At 47.8% G+C, this 25437-nt stretch overlaps 1 protein-coding gene across 1 annotated transcript; it reads right to left on the bottom strand.

Annotated features, from left to right (window-relative positions):
* Positions 1 to 982: 982 nt before the first annotated feature.
* On the bottom strand, positions 983 to 23633 carry Osi (electron transfer flavoprotein regulatory factor orsai). The gene is made up of 4 exons (XM_077705062.1): positions 23583 to 23633; positions 23373 to 23434; positions 15657 to 15705; positions 983 to 1641 (listed from the first exon to the last, which is right to left on the bottom strand). The coding sequence occupies exons 1-4, from the start codon at positions 23607 to 23609 to the stop codon at positions 1432 to 1434; spliced, it is 348 nt and encodes a 115-aa protein (XP_077561188.1). The 5' UTR covers positions 23610 to 23633; the 3' UTR covers positions 983 to 1431.
* Positions 23634 to 25437: the final 1804 nt, after the last annotated feature.

Raw genomic sequence — 25437 nt, 5'->3', positions numbered from 1 at the left:
ATCGAATTTGCCCATGATCAGGAGTTCGATATACGCATACAACAGTCCTATACTTTTGCATGGGATTTTCAAGGGGATGTTTGCACTGTTCGATATAGACAATAATTCGATATATCCGTGTTCGATATATGCGTGTTCAACTGTAATTACTTTTCGGTTTGAGTAACTTGTAACTGTAACACTTACTTTTCACAAATTAACTGTAGCAGAAAATACCGTTAGTTACTTCCTTTTTTAGAGGAAACTATCCAATATCAAGACTCATTCAAAACTGATGTACAGTCCACACTTTCTACTTTTTCAGACTTTTTTTCTCTCCGTCATTTACTTCTCTAAAAATGGCGCCCCTCACAATTTAGGAGAGGTGATCGCTAAGAGGCTGGATTATTTCGTGTGCAGAAGACTGAGTCCAGAGGTTGGTCTTAGAGGTGGTGTCTAATACTATGCCTTTGCCTTGAGCGATCAGAAACAAGAAAAGAAAGAAACTCAAAATTAAACTCTGAAAAGAGGGAAGCTCTCCGATGCCAGCATTGAAACACAAGTCATCTTAAGTTACAGTAAGTTTTGCAAAACAAAATGATGCGTACGCGACGGTTGTTGGTGTTGGGATTGAGTGCGCCCCCTATCCGAGTTTTACTGCGTGCATTTTTTGCTACCCACACGTCTATACTAAATAAACTCTACCATTTGGTTTGTTATCTGTTACTTAGTTTCATCCAGTAATGGAAAAGTAATGACATTACTTTTTCATGGTAACTGTAACAAGTTACTTTTAAAAATTCTGCAGCTGTAACTGTAACACAGTTACTTTTTTTGGCTCGAGTAAATGTAACACTTACTTTTTATTGGTGACATGCCCATGACTGCTTGGAACCTGCAACGAGGCAATGCACAGAAGCACGCCGCCATGTTCTTCCGAGTATGCAAACGTGTCCTGTGATAAGCACCCAAAGTTCAGGACGCAGCCGCTCAATATCACCAATTGCTCTCATTCGTACAATGCCGCTCGTACACCTTTATTCCATCGCAGAGAAATTCGCACCCGGGATGGCAACCACAAGAGTTCTATTTCCCAGGCAACCAGACAGGTAGTGTAGCAAAGTGAAACGCTGCCTGGCCCTCCCGAATCGGAGGCTCCACAATCCAGCCGCTCGTCTTGGCACAGACGAAGCGGACAGTTGCAGTCCAGCAGGCACGCAAGAGTGCAAAGGGGCTGGAGAAGCAGGAGTGCGGCAGTCTAGAAGCTCACATTTATTTTGGCCATTGCTAGTGAAGCATCCCGCTGGACGAAGGGTGGCCACAGTGATAGCAAGGGTGAAGCCTGCCCAGACAGCTGCCCCGAGCGACCAGTGTCAAGTCATCCCCCTTGGTGGGCGAGGTGGTGAAAAGGAGGGGGGAGAAGGCGTCCCTTTGGGGGTGCCGTCGTCCCCGTCAGTGGTCAGTGTAGTAGCGCTTCTTCAGCGTGCGGTACTTCTTGAGCATGTACAGGGCCTCGAGCTCCTTGATGATGTACTGGCCGCGGGCAAGCAGCATGGTCAGCTGCTCGGGGTCCTTGACGTCACGATTCTTGAGGAAGGCTGCCTTGAGCCGGCTTCGGAAGTAGTCGTAGCCCTTGGGGTAGTCCCGGCCTAGGTGCAGCAGCTGCAACACAAGAACAAGACAGGTCAGGTTGGGTTCATTCCTCCCTTCGCACAACAAAATCAGGCCAGCAGATCCCTCCTAGGTGACACAGCTTCGTGTTTCTGGCTAGCTTGCACTGTTACGACACCCAACTGGTAAAAGGAGCCCCGCCAGACTGTTGCACCCACTTCTAAATCAAAGCCCCTCACCAGTTTCCAGCAGGAATGTGCAAGTATGCTAGCATCGAAATTCATGTCAAGTAATGGACTGCGCAAATCTTCTGAACAGTACGTTCATTGCTGAAGGCTTGAAAGCTTGATCTCACGAGTCAACGCCAAACTGACTTGTAGCACTAATTGCCTTCACAAACATTTTGACATCTCGGGAAGGGGGGGGTCTCTTATTATCACCCAGTGAGTGCATGTGCACTTCAGCAACTTCCTGCAACATCAGCCAACATTGCACTACAGCAGGCATTCAACCATAGCAAGCAACGACATTTACAGCCACTCAGAAAGAGCACAGCTTTGCTGATTAACTGTGGCTACAGTGGGGCTTTGAGACAAATTACGCTGCAATGGAGAGTTACATCTCCAAGAAACACATTCGGTCAGGGTAGCCTTTCCTCTGCACCTTGGACAAGTCTCAACACGCCCACGTTGTGAGAAGGCACAATTGTTATGACCCACTCAATACTCATTCACCATCTGCCATGGAGCTGGAAAGACAGAACTGTTGTGCTATGATTTTTTTAATGATTTCGAAAGCAACTAGAGCAAAAACCCTTTTGAAATTGTTAGTAGAAACTTGGAGACTCTGGGCCTTCCCGCACAACAACTTTACGCTGGTTGGATGAACTTAAAAGGGGCTAAACTTGATTGAAACATGGAAGAGAAGAAGCCACAGCGAGTGAACGGAACATCGCTGCAGTTGTAAAAACTGTGCGCCAGAACAGTTGAGTAGTGCTGGGACAGTCTTGCACATTCGACAGCCGGAACTTTCAAAAGTCTTGCACAAACAATGGCAAGGACACAAAGTTCCATCCCTGCAAGTGCCTCACACTTTGATGGATAAGCAAGGGCCCGTTTGTGCTAAACTGTGCAAAGACCGGTTGATCAGATTCAATGCAGGAAGTTCAAATAAGAATTCTTCTGACATCATCGTGTGTGCTGAAACATGGACTTACCAGTTTCATCAGGAAAAACATCCTACTGAACCGATGAATTACCCCACATCCCAAGCAACCAATCCTCGAGCGTTCACGTGCTAACATACCACCGCGGAAACATATGAGCCACTTTTCATTACTACAGCAACGAAAGTTTGCTACACTTGCTCCTTCAGCAGCACGTGCTCTCCTCACAACCATACTAACTGCGCATGTCAAGCAGTTGGCTCTGTGATGGTGCAATTCAGGAGGAGTGTGCCAGTTTCCCTAAGTTTCCCCTTTCCTTTCCTCCTCACTCTTCTGCCATTTAATATTCCTCTCTACTGGCCTCATGCTCTCACTATAGTCTCCTCAGTTACATAGGTAGATACTGTTCATGATGAAAAAATGAGACGGTCGGAATGCTAGACAGGGCAGAAATGCGAAAAAAAATAACACGATCACTTGCAGAAAAAACACATTATCTAGTTAGTCACGCATCCTCCCACTGCCGTCCATGTTTTCCTTGTGTTCGAGTGCACCAGTTTTATATTTGGCACAAAGGCCACCAAACAAGAGAAGGTGTTTATAAATAAATGGCAGTGGCTATTTTGCCGGCAACCGGCAGATTAGCCTGGGAGAATAGTTGCCGGCAGTTCCTTCCCATTGGCTGGCCCAGACCACGTGATTATTCTGCCGGCACATTTCCGCGAGGGCTATTTTGCCAGCTGCCAGCACATCTTCACAGTTGCTATTTTGCCAGCAGCCGGCACACTAGCCCGGGAGAAAAGTTGCCGGGGAATTCTGCCCCTGGGCGCCAATGCTGCGGCAGAAGGAGATGTCAACTTTAATGTTGGAGACAAGTTTTCGAGCTTTGCCTAGCTTGAGGAGAAAAGATTGATTGGCACTGTTCAGTGAATTACGTCAGGTTATAGATACGAGTCGGCAAGATTGCGGCGGGCATGTTGAACTTTGAATTAGCCCGACGTGAACTTTGACACTTTGATTTGTGCTTGTTGTAATACCACTTGTCGTGTGCGCGTATCAGCAATTAGCCGGGAGCTAACGTTTGGCAGTGTAGTGATTGTGCATAAGTTGCTGTTTTTAATCTGTCTGATTGTGTTTGGTATATGAACACAGAATTAGATGTTTTTTGGATGTCTGCCTGCTTTGCATAATTCCATGCGGAAATATTGTTTTTACTGAAGTTTGTGTTTAAAATTTATTTCATAGCATTGAAATAAACAGTGGTGAATTCTAGCCATGCAATCTTGATTTTCTGGCTGATCATTTCTTTATAGTACGACTTTGCTCGAAATTCAACACCAAGGAACATTCACTGTCTGTAATCAAAGTGTCAAGGTTCGCGGCGGGCTGAGTCAAAGTTCGACGTGCCCGCCGCAATCTTGCCGACTTGTATCTATCACCTGACGGAATTCACTGAACAGTACCAATCAATCTTTTCTCCTCAAGCTAGGCAAAGCTCGAAAACTCCAACGTTAAAGTTGACATCTCCTTCTGCCGCAGCATTGGCGCCCAGGGGCAGCATTGCCGGGGAATTCTAGGCAACTTTTCTACCGGGCTAATGTGCAGGCTGCCGGCAAAATAGCAACTGTGAAAATGTGCCGGCAGCCGGCGAAATAGCCCCCGCGGAAATGTGCCGGCAGAATAATCACGTGGTCTGGGCCAGCCAATGGGAAGGAACTGCCGGGAACTTTTCTCCCAGGCTAATCTGCCGGCTGCCGGCAGAATAGCCACATTACACCAGATTACAGAAACTGATTAGGGATGCATTCACCAGGCCGCCTATTGTTGTTTTCAACAGGGAGTTAATGTACTCCGTCAGAGCAACTGCCTCGCTTGTCTAGAACACACACGTGAGTGTGCTGGGTGCTGCGGGCGACTCATTCGGATCCGCTATGAGCGAGTGCCCGTAAAAGGGAACTTAGTGGTCTCGGCAGTCTGTTCCGAGATGTGACACATTTTGATGTAATTAGTTGTGCCACTGCTTGCTATGAGCAAGTGTTCCCACTTGGTTTCAGAGAATGCTAGACAGTGCTGGATGTATGACATTTGATGGGCGTGCTTCTCAGATCCACATGCATGGGTTTGTTAAATAAAAACTGGCTTTACATGCTTCTGTCCCTTCCTGAACTCAAGCTGCTTGCCGCCTCTTCCCTTGCTTTCGTCGCCGCACTTTTACCCTCTGCTGTGCTCTGCATTCAGCTGCACCGTTGCGGGTGACATGGACGTTGCGTTAAGCCAGGAAAAGGTGCTTGAAAATTGCGCCCTCAAAACAGCGCGAACGGGCATCCACAAAGCAGGTGCAGCAGCCCAGCAACAGGGCAGCCAAGCTGGGAGACGCATTGCTCTGCCACCTGATGGTGTTGCCACACAAGCAGACGACGTCAGGCTGGTACCGGTACGACCAAAATGAACAGCCCTGCTTCAAAGAACGACCCCAATGTCTCGCAGCGATGCCTGCATCAATGCCTCGCAATATTCGTGTCAAAAAAATGGCCTTAGGCCAACGCTGTCAACCACAAATGCACAGTTATGACAATTAGCAGCGCTGGACTAATTAGTTTTTGGCTGTACGGGTGGAAGACATGTTATTTCCCGCAACCAAGTTGCATATTTACAGCACTACTGACTATTTAAACTGCACTATTACCAAAGCAGGGTTTGTATCAAAGACTTTCAAGGCCCTGCCAAGGCATTTTCAAGGGTGCAGGGGAGCACGTGTACTAACATTTCGTAACTATTTTCACATGCTAAACGTTTGCTCCTTTACATCTCAGAAAAATGACCCGAAGAAATCTCTTTGAAACGGCTCCACCCTTTGGAAGCGGACAAGTTTGCTCCTGCCCACAGTAGTACTGAGGGAGCTTTACAAGAGCCTTGCCATCGTGAACTTTTTCGAGTTCTTCAAGTGCTCTTAATACGCAGTCTCAGATAGTGAGAAACACAACTTAATACCCCCTGTCATTCTCTCATCCCCCAAATTTCTGTGTTCATTAGGGTGTTCATTCGCACCCATCAAAATAAAATATTCAAGTAAAGCTTAGGAGCCAAATGCACTGTGTCTCACATTCAGAGTTCTGCTTATCTGCACTCATTTTTATTTCACCCCGGAGTGTCAGCACCATTACTTTTCGAAACGTAGTGTGGGGCATAGCTATTGCAGGGCACAGCAACAGGAAGATATGAAGAGATATCTAAAATGAATAACAGGATGAGGCAATGCAGAAAGCAGTACAGAAGGTTGGAAGGGGCCACCTCTGCTCATTTCTGCCTCGTACGAGCCAATGTGTAAAGCAGCACACCAATGTTCCCAAGGTCACTTTAACCTGCAAAAGCTGTATAAAGCAGCACTACTGCAGCCCCACGCTGGCTTTAAATTGTAAAAAGCATGTTTTGGATGGGGAGTGTGCACGGCCACACTGATAGAAGCCACAAAAACCTGGTCACATAATCGGGTCTCCTCTTTGTTGCCCAAAGAGATCAAGCGTTTTCAAGGAGGAGGAAATAATTCTAGGCTTTCAAGGCCCTTGAAAACTCAATTTTCAATTTCAAGGGTTTTCAAAGACTTGCATGCACCCTGCAAAGCAGCACATTTATCTTTGGAATCTAGCTTATGTGGACATTCATTCCCCAGCAGCAGTATCTCCTCTCATCTGCTTCACTTGTGTCCAAGAGCGCATATTCACAGCACACAAGTGTATGTGTACTGTGCTCAGTACGCCCTGCAATGCACAAGCACAAGGCTGCCACAATGATAGGCACTCATCCGAAGGAATGGGAGAGTGCTACACTGCTGCTGCTGCGTCGGGTAAGCACCCCCTGCGTGCTCTTCTCGGTTTATTCAGTCTCGGCTTGCTATCTAACAAATCCATGTACAGTAAAGCCCGCTTATATCGAACACAGATATATCGAATTATTGCCTGTATCGAACCCTCGTATAATTCTGATAAAAATTACATGCATTTTAAACTTTTTATATCGAATGCGATATTGCTCATAATGGATATATCGAACTCTCCCTGTCCAGATTTTTCGCTCTCCTCAGGCATGCGGAAGGCTTTCCCGCAATATATCGGCACGCAGCAGTGGCGCGAATGTCACTTGTGACTTCCGCGCGAGCTCGAGCGCGTCCAAACCAGCCGTGGCAGAGTGGACCAGCTACAGAGTTACTCAATATATTTATCCAGTAACTCTGAACCAGCCACACGAATGCATGCCGTTGGCACCGAAAGCGCCGCATTGGGCGCTGCGGGCTGCGGTGTCACGGATCTTCAAGTGCGCGCCACTCACTGGGCTCACATACTCGATTCGCTGGGTTCGCCGTTATTCGCTTGTATCCATGCTTGTCTCCGCTCTCTCGAAGACGCCGAGGTCTTCGTACCACTTCCGATCACGAGCGAAGCCGTCGCTGCCGTGGCCCTGCTATGGCGATGCTGCAGTGCCATTAAGGGCAGCGGTGTTGTGCTTGTCGACTGTTTAGATACCGTTGGACAAGCGGTCTCCAACAACTCGTTGCGCTCCAAGAAGCAGGCGGCTACACTCACGCAGTTCTTCCGCCCCGATAAATGATTGTTTTCTTTCCGAGAAAATGTCGTATCAGCATTAGCTCGTGACTCCGTCGGCAGGATTGCTCTCACGTAAGTTTTTTTGCTTCACTTTCTATATCGAATTCTTGCTATATCGAACTATTTTACAATCCTCGCGCTGTTCGACATAAGCGGGCTTTACTGTACGATGTTCCACCCACAAGCTCAGCGGCCAGCCCACTCACGTCACTGCCAAATTCAGTTCCGGTTCAGTTCTCGCACAAAATGCGTGTGCCACTGAGCCAGCAGAAATAACTTGAAAACAGTTAAAACTGCAGGAGACCAGGGGCGGTATTCTTGTAACTGTCGCTTTTGAAAACGTCCCTTTTGTGTCCCTTTCATCGTGACGTACTTCCGGTTAAGCAGTAGGCGTAGGCAGTAGGTTTGTTGCGCTTGCGTTACGTCACTTCCGGTTGTTTGCTTTTAGCCAATCAGGGCTCGCCAAAAGGGACATGTTTGAAAGGGACGGAAAAGGGACAAAACTCGAGAATACCGCCCCAGGACTAGCAGACCTAGACAGAAGTCTGGAAGTATGCAGTGAGCTTACAGTAATGTGGGAATTGTGAAACTTCAAACACACCACAACTGAAACCCGCAACACTGATGGTCAGAAGTGCGCGAGGTTGAACTACACCCCACCAGCTGCTAGCGCAATGCAAGTCACACTGAGCTGCTGGATTCATGAAACATGATGCCTGCTGCCTTCCTAAGCACACCTCAAACAAACAAACAAAGCACGCAGCAAACCATTCCAGGCACAGATCATATGAGCACTACCGAGTTTGAAGCATGCTGAATGTTGCGAAGTGCCCACAAATGCCAATACTATTGTGAAAGCACTGAATGGCTCATGGGGCAGAAAAGTGACTGTCCCGCGTCTGTAGCAGCAAATAGAGCCCTGAAATGGCAGACACTGAAATGGCAGAAGTACAGTTATGGTGTACTAGAACGGAGAGGTGCGTCAATGTGGGCTCATCGGGGGGTCCCTTTCGCGATGAAAGTTTCTCTTGAGGAACTCCTGTTGTATGCCCCTGGTGGCCGTTGCTTGCCAGATGACTTCACAAGTTTTGTTTGATAAATGCATCTTTATTTATTGCATCAACTAGTCATATTTTTCAATCTTATAGCATAATGTTTGATAAAACACCGTAAGTTACTGTTTAGTTCAGTATAAAACCTTTTAGGTGGCGCTGGCTGCAGCAGGAGCTCTCTGGGGAACGCCTGTGCTCCATACATTTTTCTTTTCATCACAAAAGGGACCTGCGCACTCCATTGATTTTTCACCGATTAACACACCTTTAGTTTCAGTACACTGTAGTACAGTAATAGAGTGGAAAAAAAAAATAGAACAATAGGTGGGAATGAAACCCAGGGCCTTCAAAGGGTGAGTCAAGCATGAACCCCCGACAGCACCTTGACATTAACTGACGAAGGGTGGACCTAGTGAGCCCGTTCTGGCCTTCAACTTGGAGAAAGCTCACAACCAATACGTGCAGCTCCACATACAACGGGTTTGACGCTGTTTGGCATGCAGTCGGACCGAACATTTGGGGAGCCACAGGTTAACGCCGAGCATAGGAGTGACAGGGCACTTGTGCTGCCGAGTACAAGAACGCGGGTTCGATTCCCGGCCGTGGCGGACGCTTTTCTGATAGAAGCGAAGAGCAAAAACGCACGTGTACGAGATTTCGGTGCACGTTAAATCCACAGGTGGTCAAAATTAATCCGGAGCCCTCCACTACGGCGCGACTCATCGCCTGCATTGCGTTGGTGCGTTACAGGGCACTCACTAAGATGGATTGGCCGAGATTAGTTCCATAGCGTGTGCATCAAATTCTGCTAGGCAAGTCTCCGGCGATCCAGGAAGCTGTGATTACCGTAAAAACCCGCGTATAATACGAGGTTTTTTTCCAAATTTTACTCTGTTAAATTTGTGCCTCGTATTATATGTGGATCCCAAAGTTTTCCCCCGAAAATTTGCACTTTCGGTTTCAGCGGAGGGAGCGCCATCTTGCTGTGGCATTAGCTGGCTGCTGCTTCTCTCAGCCGGCGCCATTTTGATTGTTTTGACTACGCGAAGGATCTCAGCTTGTTCACCGCTAGTCTATCAAGATGTCGGGTGCACTAAAACAGTATTCAGCTGCAATTAAAAGAAAAGTTATTTTATGTGCCGAGACCATCAGAAATTGCGCTGCAGGACGGCAATTCGGCGTTACCGAAGGCAGCATTCGTGGGTGGAGAAAGCAACTGGTGCTTGACTGGATAGAGTTTGTGTGGTGTCGGCGGCCTGGAGCACTGTTGGGGATTCCCGTCAGTGCTCGTGTTGGACGCCTTTCGCTGCCACCTGGCCGATTCCGTGAAGAAGTTGTTGCACGAACCCCACACCGAACCCATTGTCATGCCAGGAGGAATGACATCCCAGCAGCTGCAACCGCTAGACATTTGCATCAACAAGCCTCTCAAAGACTGCATCGGGTTCTGCTACCAAGAGTGGATGAGGTCAGCATACCCGTAAGTGACAGCTACCGAATGGCTGACGCGGGTTTCTCCAGCGGTGCTTTGTGGCTGGATCGCGGATGCGGGCCAGCATTCCAGAGGAGCTCGTCAGTCGCTCTTTTAAGAAATGCGGCATCTCGAACGCCCTTGATAGCACTGAGGACCACTTTCTGTGGGAAGACATTTCCGACAAGGCGACTTCAGCAGACAGCGGCAGCGACCCTGACGATGCATGACTAAACGGACGTCGGGAGACGGTGCCAGCGAAAACTGACAAAGACTGAACGGTAACTGCAGTGCAAATAAATGTTTTATGTGCTCTTTACCTCGCATTATATGCGGATGAAAACTTTTTTTCTGATTTTGATGTCCCCGAATTACACCTCGTATTATACGCGGGTTCGTATTATACGCGGGTTTTTACGGTAGACACTGTGGACATCAAAAAAGATATTGCTGGCTCGAATCGCACAATAAACATTGCAAAAAACACTGCTACAGAACAAACGCAATTGAATGCAAAGCAATGCCGCCGGAATGATTACGGTGTACAGCCGACATGCTAACATAGATCCTCCGAAAAGTAACCTGCTCCAATTCAATTAGAGAACTCAAAAACATGCCCTGCAGCAAAACTCGCACATCGCAAGAACAAAGTAGCTTGGATTTATTGATGGCTTAACATGCTAAAACTACACAGGTTTCGTAGTGGAGGGCTCTGGATTAATTTTTACCACCTCGGGATCTTTATAATGTGAGCTGAAATGTCGAGCACGCATGCGTTTTTACGCTTAACCTCCATAAGAAATGCAGCTGCCATGGCCGGGAATCGAACCCGCGTCCTTGATACCAGCAGCAGAATACCTTTGCCACTAAACCACCGCGGTGGGTAGAAGAAAGCAGCACTCAGCACCGCTGAACTAGACATGAATGCTTCTGCATTCACAACAAATAAGAATAGAGCATGCTGTTCGGCTGGTTGGTTTTTCATCTTTGAACTGTGCACACGGAAGGGACAGAGAAAAAGAGAGAGAGAGAGAGAGAGAGAAAAAAAAGAGAAATGCTTGGATGTACTTCAACTTCTTCAGAATTCATTTCGCGCTATGTGCTGAAGTTAAAAACTGGTTACAGCTCGTCACAGCAGACGAACGCAGGCCGACACACCTGCCCTAAGCGGTGCACGCAATGCAGCCGTTGCAAACTGTCGTGCACATTGCCTCTGTGACCATCCTGATCAGTTATCAGGACTAAGCCGCCCAGCCCCACCTGTGCTTTCCATTCTAGAGCAATAAACGAGGACAATGGACCGGAAGCAAAATTTAAAAATTGCAACACACGTGCCCTAACCGTGCTGAGCAGTTTTGTTTCCTGGCCATTGTTCGTGGCCATGTCTCGCAGGTGCTGCGCTGAGGTTGTTCTTGTTTGTTTTCTCTTTTTCCTAGTGGCTGGAACTAACACGGGGAAACTTTTCTGAGACGTCGACAAAAAACAGGAAACAATGACCCAAGGACCCCTGTGTTCATGTGGCCTAGCGAGCCTTAAGAGAAAATCATTTTCTTGACAATGTTTATGGAAATTTAGCTTCATCCTTGTGTGCCAGTTGCTGCCACAAAGCACCGCGCGTGAGAATTTTTCAGACTGAAACGGCAGAACCAAAAAAATATATCGTAAAAAAAATCCCTACCAAATTCTTGAAAGAAATTCCAAAAAATCCAATTCCTAGTGAGAGCTTTCATGTGGCTTGGTACACAAACCCTGCTCAATGGCGAACAGTGCCAACTATTATTAACCCATTCACTGGCAAAGCACCAGTCACTGGGCAGCAAATCTTAACTGCTTGAAAAGCTGCTCGTCAGTGTTGCCTGTTTGTAGCTGCGCACAACAGCATACCGTCAACAGGTAGCACTTGTTTCTCTTTGGCTCTTGGCAAGACTTTTTTCTTTACCCTACTGGTTACGAGCACAAAAATAGTGTATACGAGTTTCAGGCATCATGTGTCGGCAATCGACTAGGGTTGTTTTGAATAGTGATAATAATAACGGCGGCCTTTATGACGACGATTTGCCCCAGAATCATCCAGAAAAGAGCAGTGAATCTGACAAGGGCTCTCAGTCGTAATCACAGCAGCACAACACTTTTTCTCCACCCGAGCAACAATAAATCTGGAAGGACAAAAGCCGCCAAAAGATCCTGCAATTTGTGCTCCACGAAATCTTTGTGACTGAAGCTGGAAAAAGTGCGCACTGATTGAGCACGTGCTCTTGCCAAGAAAATGGTTGACGACAGCTCCACTGTCAAAAAAAAAAGACAATGACACTGGGCACCTTCAAGACACCTTGGGACAACTGATTTGAAATCCTTAAGATACCCAAATTTTTAAAAAACTCTTCCCCTAGTGAAATATTTCTGAATGCATTCTCAAGTTTGTGCGTCATATGGCAAGAAGCGACAATGGCAAAAACATTCTGCCACTTTTTAAATTCAACAGGAGGTAAACCTCATTATAGCAACTGAAGCAGAGGGTACAGCAACATAGCTTCCCCCTGCAGTATTTGAACTACACGGAGACAATGGTTGCCAAGCAGTGACAGTTACAACAAATGGAACTCGTACTCCCTTTTAAACTTCATTATAACCACCAACTTCACATACATTTCGAGGATTTTTTTACCCTATAAAACCTGTGAAGGGCGCAAATATTTGGGGGTTGCAGCGAAACAAAGGCATTATCCTTAAATTCCTTTTTTTTTTTTTACTATTACAGTCAATTGTGTGTGCACTTGCGTGCACATCCATGTACACCCAGGAGAGCTCCACTGTCCGCAAAAAAATGTGTTGTACGAAATGTCCACGTGCAAGCTGTGCTGAACAAGTTAATAGAAACCAGTCATTCTTGCCCTCACGATGAGCGCCCCCTCATCCACATTGCATCGGAAAAGCAGCAGTTATTGCCACAGAACTGCTGCGTAGATTGAGGACGACAAACTGACAGCCAACACTTGCCTCCACAGTTGTTTAAGGCACAATGATAGAGGTCAGTTACTCTGCTATCCATCTGCACTGCGGATTAGTACACGTGCTCAATAACAATGCCACGACACACTGTCACTGCTTGTGTCAGTGGAAGATAGGAACTACAGGGGTGAGACAGCTGAATCAGATTTGGGAGCAGTTTTTGGAGCAGCGAAATCTCGATTTTGGAGCAGCGAAATGTCAATTTGGAGCAGAAAAACTACATTTATTACATTTATTAGGAGGATTTCTGGCAACTCACGGGCGAAAAGTGCACTTTTTAGTCGGTTTTGAATTTACATAACACTGAAACAGCCATTCAATAAATTGTTTTTTCTACCAGTCTCACAAGGTGCGAACTGCACTACCTTTTTACTATAAACTGCACTACCTTTTTAATATACTATTATATCCATTTTTTTTAATTCTTAGGCTCTATGCATAGATAGCGTCGAGTTCTGTTGAAAATATCGAATTGACAAACTAAGCAATCATAAGGCATTTTTATTATCATGTGAATGCTGAAATTGTTATTTTTGTAATCCTAGACTCATCTTTACGCACAACTGTAGAGCCACGGGAAAAGTTGCGCAAAGTGAGGTGACAGTCGTCGCACCTTACCAGCCCTCCATTTCAATCCCCAAGGTGCACGTTCACTAAGATCACAATCTGAGTAACGTTGGTATGTTTATCCAGCTCCCTCTTGGCATTAAATTTCACTTCAGATAGATGAACCATTATTACTAGCGTGCAATAACATCCCATCCCGCTATCGGGCCGCCCCTTCTGCAGCGTCGATCGTCCCATTCCCGTCGCTCGCAAGTTCGCTGTGAAAGGCAGCAATACCTCAGTGTTTTATAACACCGTAAATGAGTGCGAAAGTTCACTTTAAGCACGCACTGGCCTCACACTCAAGGCCGAAACACGGCGAATTCGCAGGCGCCATGTTGTTTTTGATGAACTCCCGTATTTCGAGTCCCGCAACAGATCAAACGACTAAATGTAAACCTAGCCGCTCCCATAACTAAAACCAAGGTAGAAATCAACGAACAGCGCTCTGCCTGAACCACAAGGAACTGCTTCACCCGGCGGCCATGTTTTCTTATCTTCACACAAAGATGGCGGCGCCCAGTAGTGTCGTTCCGGAGATACAGCGCTCCACAAATTCCCGTTTTTTTTTTTTTTTTTCATCAACTTGCACAAGCGGTTTGACGCCTCAGTACTCAAAAGTATTATTTCTACAGGACTTTGCAGTGCCTTTCAATGGGAAAATTTTAAAACCGCACGGAACATAACATGTGGAACCCGACATTGTGACTTTCGAAAAAAACTATCTCGGGGACAATTTTATGCGGGCTTTTCATGGAATAATCAATCAATTAAACCTTTACAAACAGCATCACCTTGGTGGTGTTGGAAAATTATGCTGTCAGTAAGCATTTTTCCCCACTGAAACTGACGGGAGCATTTAATTCCTTGGCTCTCAGACTGTTTGGGAGCAGTTTGGCGCAATTTTCAAGCTTTTGGAGCAGCCTGGCGCAGGAAAACAAATTTGTATCAAATCTGCGCAATATGCGCAGCTGTCTCACCTCTTCAACTACCACTGTCCTATGTGCTACATTATTGAGGCGGTGAAAGGACAGGGAACTCAACGAACACTCTCCCATCGAGCACACAAGTGGAGCCATGATGAGGTGCGAGTGCCAGATCTCTCCAAAGCCATTTTAGCTCCGAGTGGGAGCAGGACTAAAATTTTTGTTCCTTCTGTATAACAGTCAAACTGATCTATGTAGAGAGATATTCACACGCATCCCACGCCGCCCAGATTAAATGGCTCTAAAGTTCTACGCCCCTACTTTAGCTGAAGTGAGCGTTTTCAAATGTCATATTTCTTCTGCACAACTGAAGAATGGAACGCGCTACCTGAATGTATTTCTCATTGCACCAATGTTGACTGTTTTGAAAAATTGCTACCAAGACAACTACAACAGCCCCTCTCCTGCTAAGGAGCAGTGCTGCCTGCAGTATATGCACATAACTAAATAAAAATGTGCACGCATAGAGGGACAAGCCAAATGTGCTCAAAACTAGGGTTCCCTGCACAAGGTTTCCGATGCTCAATCACAGCCCAAAGGCTGCAGGACAGGACACCCAACTGTTGCTAGCACTGGTGGCAACGGCAAGCTTACATGACACATTGGGAAATAAGCAAGCTCCACGTCAACAATCAGACAGAACCAGCCAAACTGAGCAGACAGCACACACAGACATGCACAGAGGACTTCACAAAAACGGCACAGGTGAACGTTTATGCCATCGCCCCACGTACAGTTAGAAGGGAACACAAGTACAGCCACTCCATGCAAGCACTGAACGCTCTGGGGATGATGTGGCACTGAACGGGAACACTGGTGCTGTGGTCCTCACCATGCAGCAGAAGCGGCCGCAGCATCGGCAGTGCACCGCGCTGAGCACACTGCCTTGATGGCGTCTGCTACGCCACCGGGCGAGGCTACCACATACCCGTCCCATTCATACTCCTTCGTACCTTTTTGTGATGCAGCGCCTGTGCTGATTTTATTTCCGAGATCTGCTTATTTTTACTTTGACGAGCCCCGTGATGTGTTGCAGCCAATGGCAGACAAGAAGCCAATGCACATATCAGCTTTTTCACTTAACGAGCTGTCGAATGATTTCACACTAAAAACAAAAGGCAGCTAAAGGGCATTTACAAAGTGTGGAAGACAGTGTAAAAAAAGGAGGGCACTCACGTTTTTGTACAGTTGGACAACCTGCCCCCTCACGGATGTCATGGTGAGCCTGCACGAAGGGGAAAACGACCGACATGTCATACGCTGCACAACACCTTAGAGCGAAACAACAGAAGCCTTGTCACGCACTCCTCCTGCACCTTGTCTTTCAGCTGCGCATTCTAGTGTTGCACCGGCCAGTTGTAAGGTGCATGGCACAAAACTGTATAAAACTGAGCCCGAGAGAGGCCCACACTGCAAGTCGCAAGGCTCGCATTTTGCCAACCCGCATTCGCTGGATGTCACGAGTGTGGCACTGATGACTCAAAATAAAGGCGGCCTACTGAACTCTCTCTGGATTAAAATGCACACCAAGATGACACGAAGAAAAATAGAGAGTCAAAAAAGCACAGGGCAGTCTCTTCTACAACGCAGGTTTGCAAAAACCAAGTCAACATTAACAATGACGACTGCTTCCCTGCTAAAATCGGGAAATCATTCGATTAACGATCTGAACAGAAAATTTCCTCCGTAATGACAAGTATAACAGAAAAGTGCCATACAGAAGGTACACTATGCACAATTCAAGGCCTTGGCACATTTTAGCAATTTGTTAAAAGTGCCCACAGCAGCCATACATTTTTAGTGGAGCCATGCACTACACAACACAGGCATCCCTCGCAGAGTTCCTTGACGCGGGGTGATCTGCTACCGCATCGAACTGAGCACACAAAGGGCGCTGTGCATGCCGACTGCTTCCGCACAAAGGCCGCTGCTACGTGACGTCCATCCGCCGCCACCACAAGTGTGTCACAGACGATAAGGCCCCGCAGTGCCCCGTTTACCTTGGGGGCAACAGACGGGGCCTATCTCCACTAATGCCTCTGTTGCATGAGATAGGGGTATTTCGCGCCTGCGTGCTCTCCGCTCCCCCCCCCCCCCACCTCCCTTCCGCAGAGGTCAACGCTTCCTGCTGAAGAGCAGAGACCTTGCGTGATGCCCGCTCTGTATGCATGGGCAGACGGGGATATCTCTCGCGCCGGGATATCTGGCCTGCGGCGTTTGTTGCAGCGCCAATATGCAGCGAGACAACCTTCTGAAGTGGCACAGCAAACCTGAAAGGGCTACTCAAAAGAAGCAATGCTGATGGGCTCGTTTATTCTGCCTTCCGGCACACGCAGGGATAGATAGCACTGAAGTTACTCGCAAAGTGCAACGACCGAAAAACAAACGATGTCATAGCAGAGTCCTGAAAGTATTTATGAAGCGAAGCTTTCTTTTTTTGCTTTTACAATGCTGCTAAACAAGAGGAGCTTTGTTCGAAAATGCCACTTCACTGGCTTCTGCTACAACGACAATAATAATAATAAAAAACGACAGCATGAAAGCTTCCAATTCACATTTCCAAGCTGTGCTTATGCAATTTGACATGGAACGTATGCTCTAGAAAAGAATTCTAACAGCGTCTGGCTACTCTTGTCACTTGAGTCAGTTCACATTTTCCATGTAGAACGAGGAGGCTAAATTGGAAATAAATTTGTCAGACAGAGTGCTACCTGCCTGCCCCTTTGGCCAGAAACCGCCTTACGTCTGCGTACAGCAGACCACCCAAAGTAAAACACCAAGCAAGCAGCAGGACTGTCACAAGCAGTCTTCATATCTCTTGGAAAGCATCGCATTTCTGCACACTAGCGGCCAAGCAGCTGCTCACTCCTGGCCGTTTGCCCTTGAGGGAAGTATTTTTTTTTTTCTTGTCTCCTCCTGAAGAATTTCGTAATGACTTAATCATCTCACCACGCCACATGTCGTACAGCAAACGCATTGCCACAGCTCTCACAAGAAAAATTTTGTAGTTTCGACAGTAAGCTTTTTATATACAGTAGCCTCGGCGTTTTGAAATTCTGTCAGTTAAGAAATCACCAACATAAGCAAAAGAACCACTCCACGACTTTGCTTCGGACGGGAGAGAGGTCAACGCAGGTGGACGTCTGCTTACAGCAAGTTCTTGTTTCAGGCCAATCAAGCACCCACTCTGGAATATCGTGCAGTTCTATGTCGTTCATCCATCATAAAAATAACCCGAGGCTGCTTTAAAGGGGCCCTGAAAGGCATTTTGAGCACACTAAATGAACTAGCGCAATCGTTAGATAGGGTCGTCAACATCATCTGTGCCAAGTATTACTCTTTTACGCGCAGCGGAAAGCTCACACTTTTGTTGCAAAGTTTGTCGCTTTTTTCTCACCCTTCCCTTCGTGTTTTTCGACGCCGCCATCTTCACATGTCTACATCATCGATTCCCATATGTTCGTCATGAGCTAGACATCCTGCTATTGGGCGGCTTTTTCACGCACTTCCGGCAAAGAGATGAGTCGTCTGCTCAGCATCGGCTCGCCCGCTGATCTGCCAGCGGAGTGCCGGAGTGTTGGACATTTTACGACAAACGAAACAAGTGTAAACAAACGCTTAACCGTTTGTATTGAATGCAACACGGCCATAGCACGACATGGATTTTATGTTACATGAGTACGTACCATAAAGAAAGCCCCGTGACACTTATTTGGTGCAATCGCAGAGAACGCCCTGAGCCGAATGCCAGGGTTTGACGCGTACATTTTATTCAACTTCAAAACAATCCAGAGATGCGTTTCGAACGAACGCAACGTCACAACATGCGTTGCAAGTCTGAACCGCGATTGACAGACGATGGGTAGCCTCCTCCTGCCCGTCGTAAATTCGGCACTCACCTCACACCCGGTTTGCGTGTACGAACAGCAAGTCACAACTCTGGCGCGCAAGCGAGAAGGCTTTTAGCCAGGCACACTACACATACCCCATGCGAGGTTGAGTCGTACGTCGTTCGAGAAAGATAATCCAGACCATGGGAAGCACTATCCACCCGCAGAAGTACAATGTCGCATTTCACCGCGAAACGAACGCGTCCACAACACACAGGAGGCGATGCACACACACACACAGCTTCGGTCACTGCACTGGCTTAGCTGCAAGCTTCGTTCGGACAATCAGCGATGCTACGACGATACAGAGCTGCGTGAGGACGACGTGCTAACCACTTCACGTATTTAAAAACACAGGGGCAAAGAACTAGGTTAATCGGAAGCAAAAAATATGTCCTCCATTATAGTGCCTGAAATATACTGGCTAGTGTGCCGAGGGCGGGCTCCAGGCGGGCGTCGGGAGCGATGTACGCGGCCGGCTGCAGCTTGGGGCGCTGCCGTGCGGGAGTGTGCGCGTTCGTTCGGCCCGAGCAGATCGCGCGGTTACCTCCGAGCTGCGGCGCAGACGGCAGCGGCAGAACTTTCCATTCCCGCTTGCGACGAAAGCGAGCGAATGCGACGGAAATTCTGTCGCGCGACGAAAATTTGTCCCGACCATTCGACAAAAACGATCGTCGCGCGACAAAGCGACAGGAATTCCTGCCGCTTTCACTCGCTTTCGTCGCAAGTGCGAACGGGCCTTTATGCGCAATCACATAAAACAAGCTCTTGCTTATCGCCTGAGCATACGGTTGATATCCGACTACGTTACACTGTGCTTGCCAGTGTATAAACGATGTCACTAGGTTTGAAACGTACGCGCTCGGCGTGCAGCTTTGTAAACGCAAGCGGCCTCACATACGCACCGTATTTTGCTGCTAATAGAGTTTTAGTACAGCGTTTGTGGCCTTTGCATACGCTAAACGCTAAATTTTTGCATCCCGCTACGTAAACACTGCGAGGGGAGTTTTAGTAGAGCGGTAGAGCGTCTAATCAGTTTTGCGTAGCGACACACTAATGCATACGGCGCCATCTGTCAAAAGTTTTCCGAAATGTCTCACCGGCTCATCTGCTATCGGAGTGCCGGAGTGTTTGGACATTTTACGACTATCCAAACAAGTGCAAACGTACGCTTTCCCGTCAGTTTTGAATGCAACACATGGGTGCAGCTTGTCAGAACACGGGTTCTCGCTGATCGAGTGCGGCGTTGGTTTGCTCTGCGCCTTCCCGTTCATCGCCGCTGATAAAGCGATCCAAGCCGGCGCGTTTTGTGCACGGGTTCTGTGTCGGTTTAAAATGTCCTTTTTCACATGCCGCCGGTAGTAGGAATTACAACCGCCGCAAAATAACACCCGGCACCAGCGGGGCCACATCTGAGACCGCGCTTTTTGGATAAACAGTGCGCGGTGCACCAAAGGGAACGAGCGCACGATTCTCCCCGCTCGGCTGCGAATTCGCCGCCGATACCAACGGCAGCTACGTACATCGCGAAAGGGCAAGGCCAGGCCGCACACATGCGGCCAGGTCCTTCGTTCACTTTTCCAGCCTTTAGAGGAGTGTCCATGGGGTCAACAAAGATGAAAAAGCCGAAAGAGCTGGCCCGTAGCAGACAGCAGTCTGTGGGAGCGCAATAGCGGAAGTTCGTCACCGCTGAGGAGCGGAGCATCATGGGAGGGGAGGCCAACAGCGAAGAAACAGTTGAAAGGAGGAGGAAATACGGCGCGACGATAATGCGCGGTTTTTGATTTACGATTTCTCAGCTAATACTCATCGCTTTAACAAAATTCTTGCAGGAGGAGATTGCTAATACATTGCTTTATTTGGTTACATGTACATCCATGCATCGGCGGAAGGCATTTCAGGACCCCTTTAAAGTTCGAACAGCTTATTTTTTCCTAGCTATCAACATCACCCCATCTCCAGTGGCAGCACATACTGGAGGAGGCATATGCAGAGTTCATACAGGCTCCAAGAGAAGGGTTTTCAAGGAATTCCAAGGACCACATGCGATGCGGTCCTTGAAATAATCTGAGATTATTTCAACACAACGCAAAATTTGCTTACTGTGCAATACCTAAGAACATTAGCGCACGAAATTTAGGTAGGTGTTAACGAGTTCGTGAAAGCTCCCCCAGCTTTTTTTTATTTCTTCATTGCTGCTTAAAGGGTTTTCTTTTTTTGCTGTTCTTCTCAGGCTATTTGATTTGAATCGTACCGATTTCAAACGTACGTAATGTTGCCTGCATATCTTACTATGTCAGCAAAGGTATCCGCTGAAAGTATTAAATCAGCAACTGTTGCTGCAAGTTCCGTCTTTATTTTTCTCATGTTGCCATTCTACTCCTCGACAATACGTCTTTCCAACTGCCTCGATCCTGCAAGCTGCTCCTTCTCTGAGGTTTCACATTCTGGAATACCTACTTGCTTCAATGTAAATAATCATTTGAAGACCCATCGAACAATGTCATAACAGTCGCATTTCTCTGTATCTCGTTGCGCGGATGAAACAACTTGAATAAAAAGTGGCCAAAGAACATTATATGCTGCATTAGCACACTGCTTCTGTCCACGACAGAAGGCCTTCGCCACTTCGCTATCTGGGGACATTTTACTGAAGAGACCATTAGAAACTTTTAAGTAGGGGGGAGGTGTTACTACCTCTGACGTCCACAAAATCTGTCGCCTTCCACGTAATGACTGCACTGCACTGGGACGGCATGGGCGGATTGGTTACTCAAGCACAGCACCAGGTACTTTTAAGGATTCACTACCTCCTGTCTTCATCTGTCATGACTCTCCCACTGACAAAATGTCAAACATATTCCCACAAGGCTTACATTTTAAGCAATTAGCGTACGTTGGATGTGGCAAAACCCTGTCTTTGTACGAAGCAAAGAGCCATGCAAACATTTTAAATTCTTGTAAAAGGCAAAGTTACTGATTATCACCGTGAAAAATCAATGGGTTTCAAGGACCGTTAAAAAATTCCAGGACTTGAAAGGCCTTCAAACTGACAATTCTAAATTCTAGGGTTTTCAAGGATCTGTTCGAACCCTGCATATTCAGCAACACCAGGCAGGCTCCGCATGCCATGAGGGGCAGCACTGATGACTGGAGGCCACATTTTTAGGCATTAAAAAAAAGACACATCTCAGGCGCCTAAAATAGGCAGGCAAAACAACGTTTCAGGCCTCCAAAGTCAAATATAGGCACCATAGAATTTTCCTTCAATTTAAATAGTTTCGAACAAAGACATGCGCCATGTGTATCTATGATAGCTGAACCAAAAATGGTATTCTTTATGACGGCACAAAGACGCCATCAGTTGCCGTTCAATTGTCCCATAAAACTGCTGGACTAATGACGACCCATTGGCCGAATCCAACAAGCGCGCTGGTCGCATTCGTGTTCAATAGCCACTGTCACTCGAAAACAGACATGAAAAACAATACTTTGATAGCCGGAAATACTGATTAAAAAGCGCTACTTTATACCCGCCTCATGCATTTTAATTAGGACATAACAAAAAACGGAAAAAAACAATAGACTCGACAGACTGCGATTTATCAAGGAATTCATAATCTCTTACACGACGGCTGCTAGGTGCAACCCTAGCAATTTTCTCATGCGCATTACATTATCCGAATTGTTCAGGCAAGACTTGCTAGCTTGCCAAATGCACTTCCACACATTTAAAGAGCATTTTCAAAAGGTGTTTAGCCGCCGAACAGTTTTTTTGGTGGAAGAGCATGTCTTAGAATCTGGCAGCACAACATATTTTTGCAGGAAAGTCTAAATAGTGCCCTACCTCCTACTACTAGTGCCAGAAATCAAACATGAGGTCTCGTTCTCCCCCAACATATCGTCAGCTCAAGTCTAGCGTCCACCCTACCCTAAAAAGCTAATATTCTAGCTCAAAACTATGCATGGTAAATACTGCAAAATCCAGGAAAATGCATCAAGACGTCATCGTGAACGGGATGTGCTATTCAGTCCTACATGCTCAAGCCACGTCACGCACTGTGACTGGCCGTGCCTTCTTTTTTTATTTCGTTTCACACAGCCCTGCGCTCAAAAGAATAAGCTGAAAGGAGCAAGCCCATTAAAATTAATTCCCTGCCTTCTTAATCTCACTTAAAGCACGATGTCTGCGTAAAGCTTTCCTGACGTCACATTCCCACTTAAAAGTGTTAAGCTCAGCATTATCATCTTCATAAGCGGCTCCCGACCCTTCAATGTGCACTCAACCACACTGTATTATTCATCAGGTGTCAGAGTAACAAATGAGCCAAGCCTTTGCGACACACCCAAGTCCTTGCCAGGAACCGCCGGATCTTCGCTTTCAGTCAAACGAGGGGGGGGGGGGGGGGGCAGACTTTTTAAAAGCGTTTACATCAATGCAGTTTTAGAGTAACAGTCCAATGTGACTGTCATAAATTCCTTACGGGAAAGAAAATGACGGCTGGTTTTGCCGCATAACACGAATCCACGCTCAAGGAAAAAAAATCAGACCGCAGACACGCAAAACCAGTTGACTTTGTTCTTTTTTTTTTTTTTCCAGCGTACGGCACGAGCGTATTTTGGAGGTCGTTCGCATATAGTGATGTCAAACGAGTTACCTTGAAGCCGCCCGTCGTCGGGAACACGTGCGTGGAATGTTTGGAGAAGGAGAGTTTGCATACGAGCAAAAATAGCAGAGCGTCGTCGAAGTGCCCGCATTACGATGAGCGGGTTATCTAGCACCACGTGGCAGGGTCACACCGCTCTCAATGCAGGATACAGATGCTACATAAACGTTTATTTTTCCCCTCTCCCGTTTTCGGTACAGCTACAGATCGGGGTCGGGCATCGTGGAACGAAAACAAGACGAGTGCTGCGACAACGGGCGTCTGTAACCGGACACAATGCGGGCAAGGTGCCCAGGGCCCTCCTCCTCCCCCGAGCCTCGCAAGCGGGTCCTCACCTGACTAGGAGGCGGCGGGGAAGGCGTTGAACCCCGGACCCGTGCTCGGCGTCCTCAGGAAGCTGCGTGGAAAAGGCACGCGTCAAGCACACACACACGCGCGCGGGAACATCTGCGCGTTGGAAAAACACACGCCGGTGGAATAAAGGGCGGCCCTGCATCCCACAGCCCGCAACCAAAGCTCTGAAGAGCAGTGAGCGAGGGTGAGACCTTGGGGACTCCCGCGGGGTTGCCCATTGCGCGCTCGATTAGGTGGGCCGGCCGCTTTCGCCATCGCCGGACGTCAAAAAGGCCGCGATCCGGCGGCTGGCTACGTGACACGGCCGGTCGCCGAGGTGGCGGCGGAGTGTGTACTCACGCGTGGTATCGTCTGCTGCTCCGAGTAGCGGCGCGGTTCGCTGGCAAGTGCACGCACGGCACCGGGAGCGACGGGGCGATCTAGGGATCATCGACTGAACGCTCCCACGGGCGACGTCCGCACACACACACGCACGACCACGATGGGGGTGCACCAGCACCGCCGGTCCTCCTCCGATGCCGCGGGCGGGGGCTACCCTGCGATGCTCCCAGAGGCAGCTTCGGTGGTACTCGCGAGCACGGCGTTCTTCGGCCACGGATCGCACGCACGCCTGCAGACGACCGGCGCCGGTTCTGTGGCAGCAAGATAACGGGGCACACTTCTCCAGGCTGTTCTGCGAGGACAATCACAACCGGGCAGCCTGTTGGCACTTTTGGCGGCTCTGATTTTGTCTGGCGCGCACGGCAACAACGTACGTGGAGGAGAGGGAAGGCGGCGTGCGCGACTTGCGCGCCCCGCTGCGGCCGCCGCGCAAAGCGCCGAGCAAAACAAAACGCGCGTCATCGGGGTCGGCCAGCGGCCATTGTGCGCGTGTAGGCAGGCACGTCCAGTGCGTGCGCGTGCTCCGAGTCAAGCAGTGCGCTGCTTTAAGATCGATGTCATTTCCTTAACCGGCAACCTCGTGAATGCGCCACAAGTGTTTACGCTTCATCGGCCTGCGGAGGAACTGCGAAAACAGGGCAACGTGGGGCCTCTAACAATGAAACGAACAATTTGGCGTCGATAAGCATCTCGGCGGGTAATGCATGTTCGAAAATTTTACAATGAATTTCATGCCTCCCTCCCCCGTTTTTTACGTTACTTAGCATTTACGAAGGAGATTAAGTTTGCCTCAAACGGTGTCGCAAACTTAATCAATTTTCGCGCTCTTGAAGTCAATAAATTTTCTGCGACTTAGCATGCGGGCACACAGTATTTATTAACATAGCACTTAAGAATCGACAATTGTTATTCAACTACCACTTTTGCCTTTCATCCGTCATTTAGGACGCATAATTGGCGGGTGTTTCCATATGAATTCACATTTATTTCTTCAGATGCTATATTCTTTTCTTCTCGTGCCAATAAAATTCGCTTGAGGATAAAGATTCTAGAGGTGAGGTCATCTTGCGGGAAGAACTTGCGCAAACCTCTGAGTGTATTTTTGGTGAAATTTTATAACAGTACGTTTCCTTAAAAAATCGCGATAATGGCGCACGATGGAGAAGGCTTGCCATACAAATAGTGCCCTTCGTAGCACCCCTGCTTGCTAATACAAAAGCGATATTATTTTAGACTCGTGGTACAGCGGTGGTACAGTACCCCGCGAACAAAATTTGCAATACTGAATAGGCAAGCACACCAGCGTAGTAAATGCACCCGTGTAGTTGTCGAGTAATTCATCAGTTGCACTGCCATCGCAACACCCCAGCGTCTAAAAACAGGTGCCCTTGTTTGCGCATTGCAAGAGCACGTTAGTCTTCGCGGCGATACCGCAGCTTTTGCGACGCGCGTAACACCCTGAAGATAAACAGAAAGCTTATCATGGAGATAAATGCCAGACTGGGCTTCCGCTCTGCTTAACGACCCTGCCCCCACACGCACGAAAATTCCCGGAAAGTCATCGAGATTGCTGCCACAATCGCGTGGCTTTAGGGGGGGAAATGGAGTGAGGACGCGATGTGGAGGCATTGCCACTATCTCAATCTCGCGCGCGTTGTGGAAGTA

Source organism: Haemaphysalis longicornis, unplaced genomic scaffold (genome assembly GCF_048455015.1).
Source record: "Haemaphysalis longicornis isolate Haplotype H1 unplaced genomic scaffold, Haemaphysalis longicornis Haplotype H1 scaffold_3, whole genome shotgun sequence".
In the NCBI taxonomy this organism is placed as follows: domain Eukaryota; kingdom Metazoa; phylum Arthropoda; class Arachnida; order Ixodida; family Ixodidae; genus Haemaphysalis; species Haemaphysalis longicornis.
This window is presented reverse-complemented; position numbering and strand designations above follow the sequence as displayed.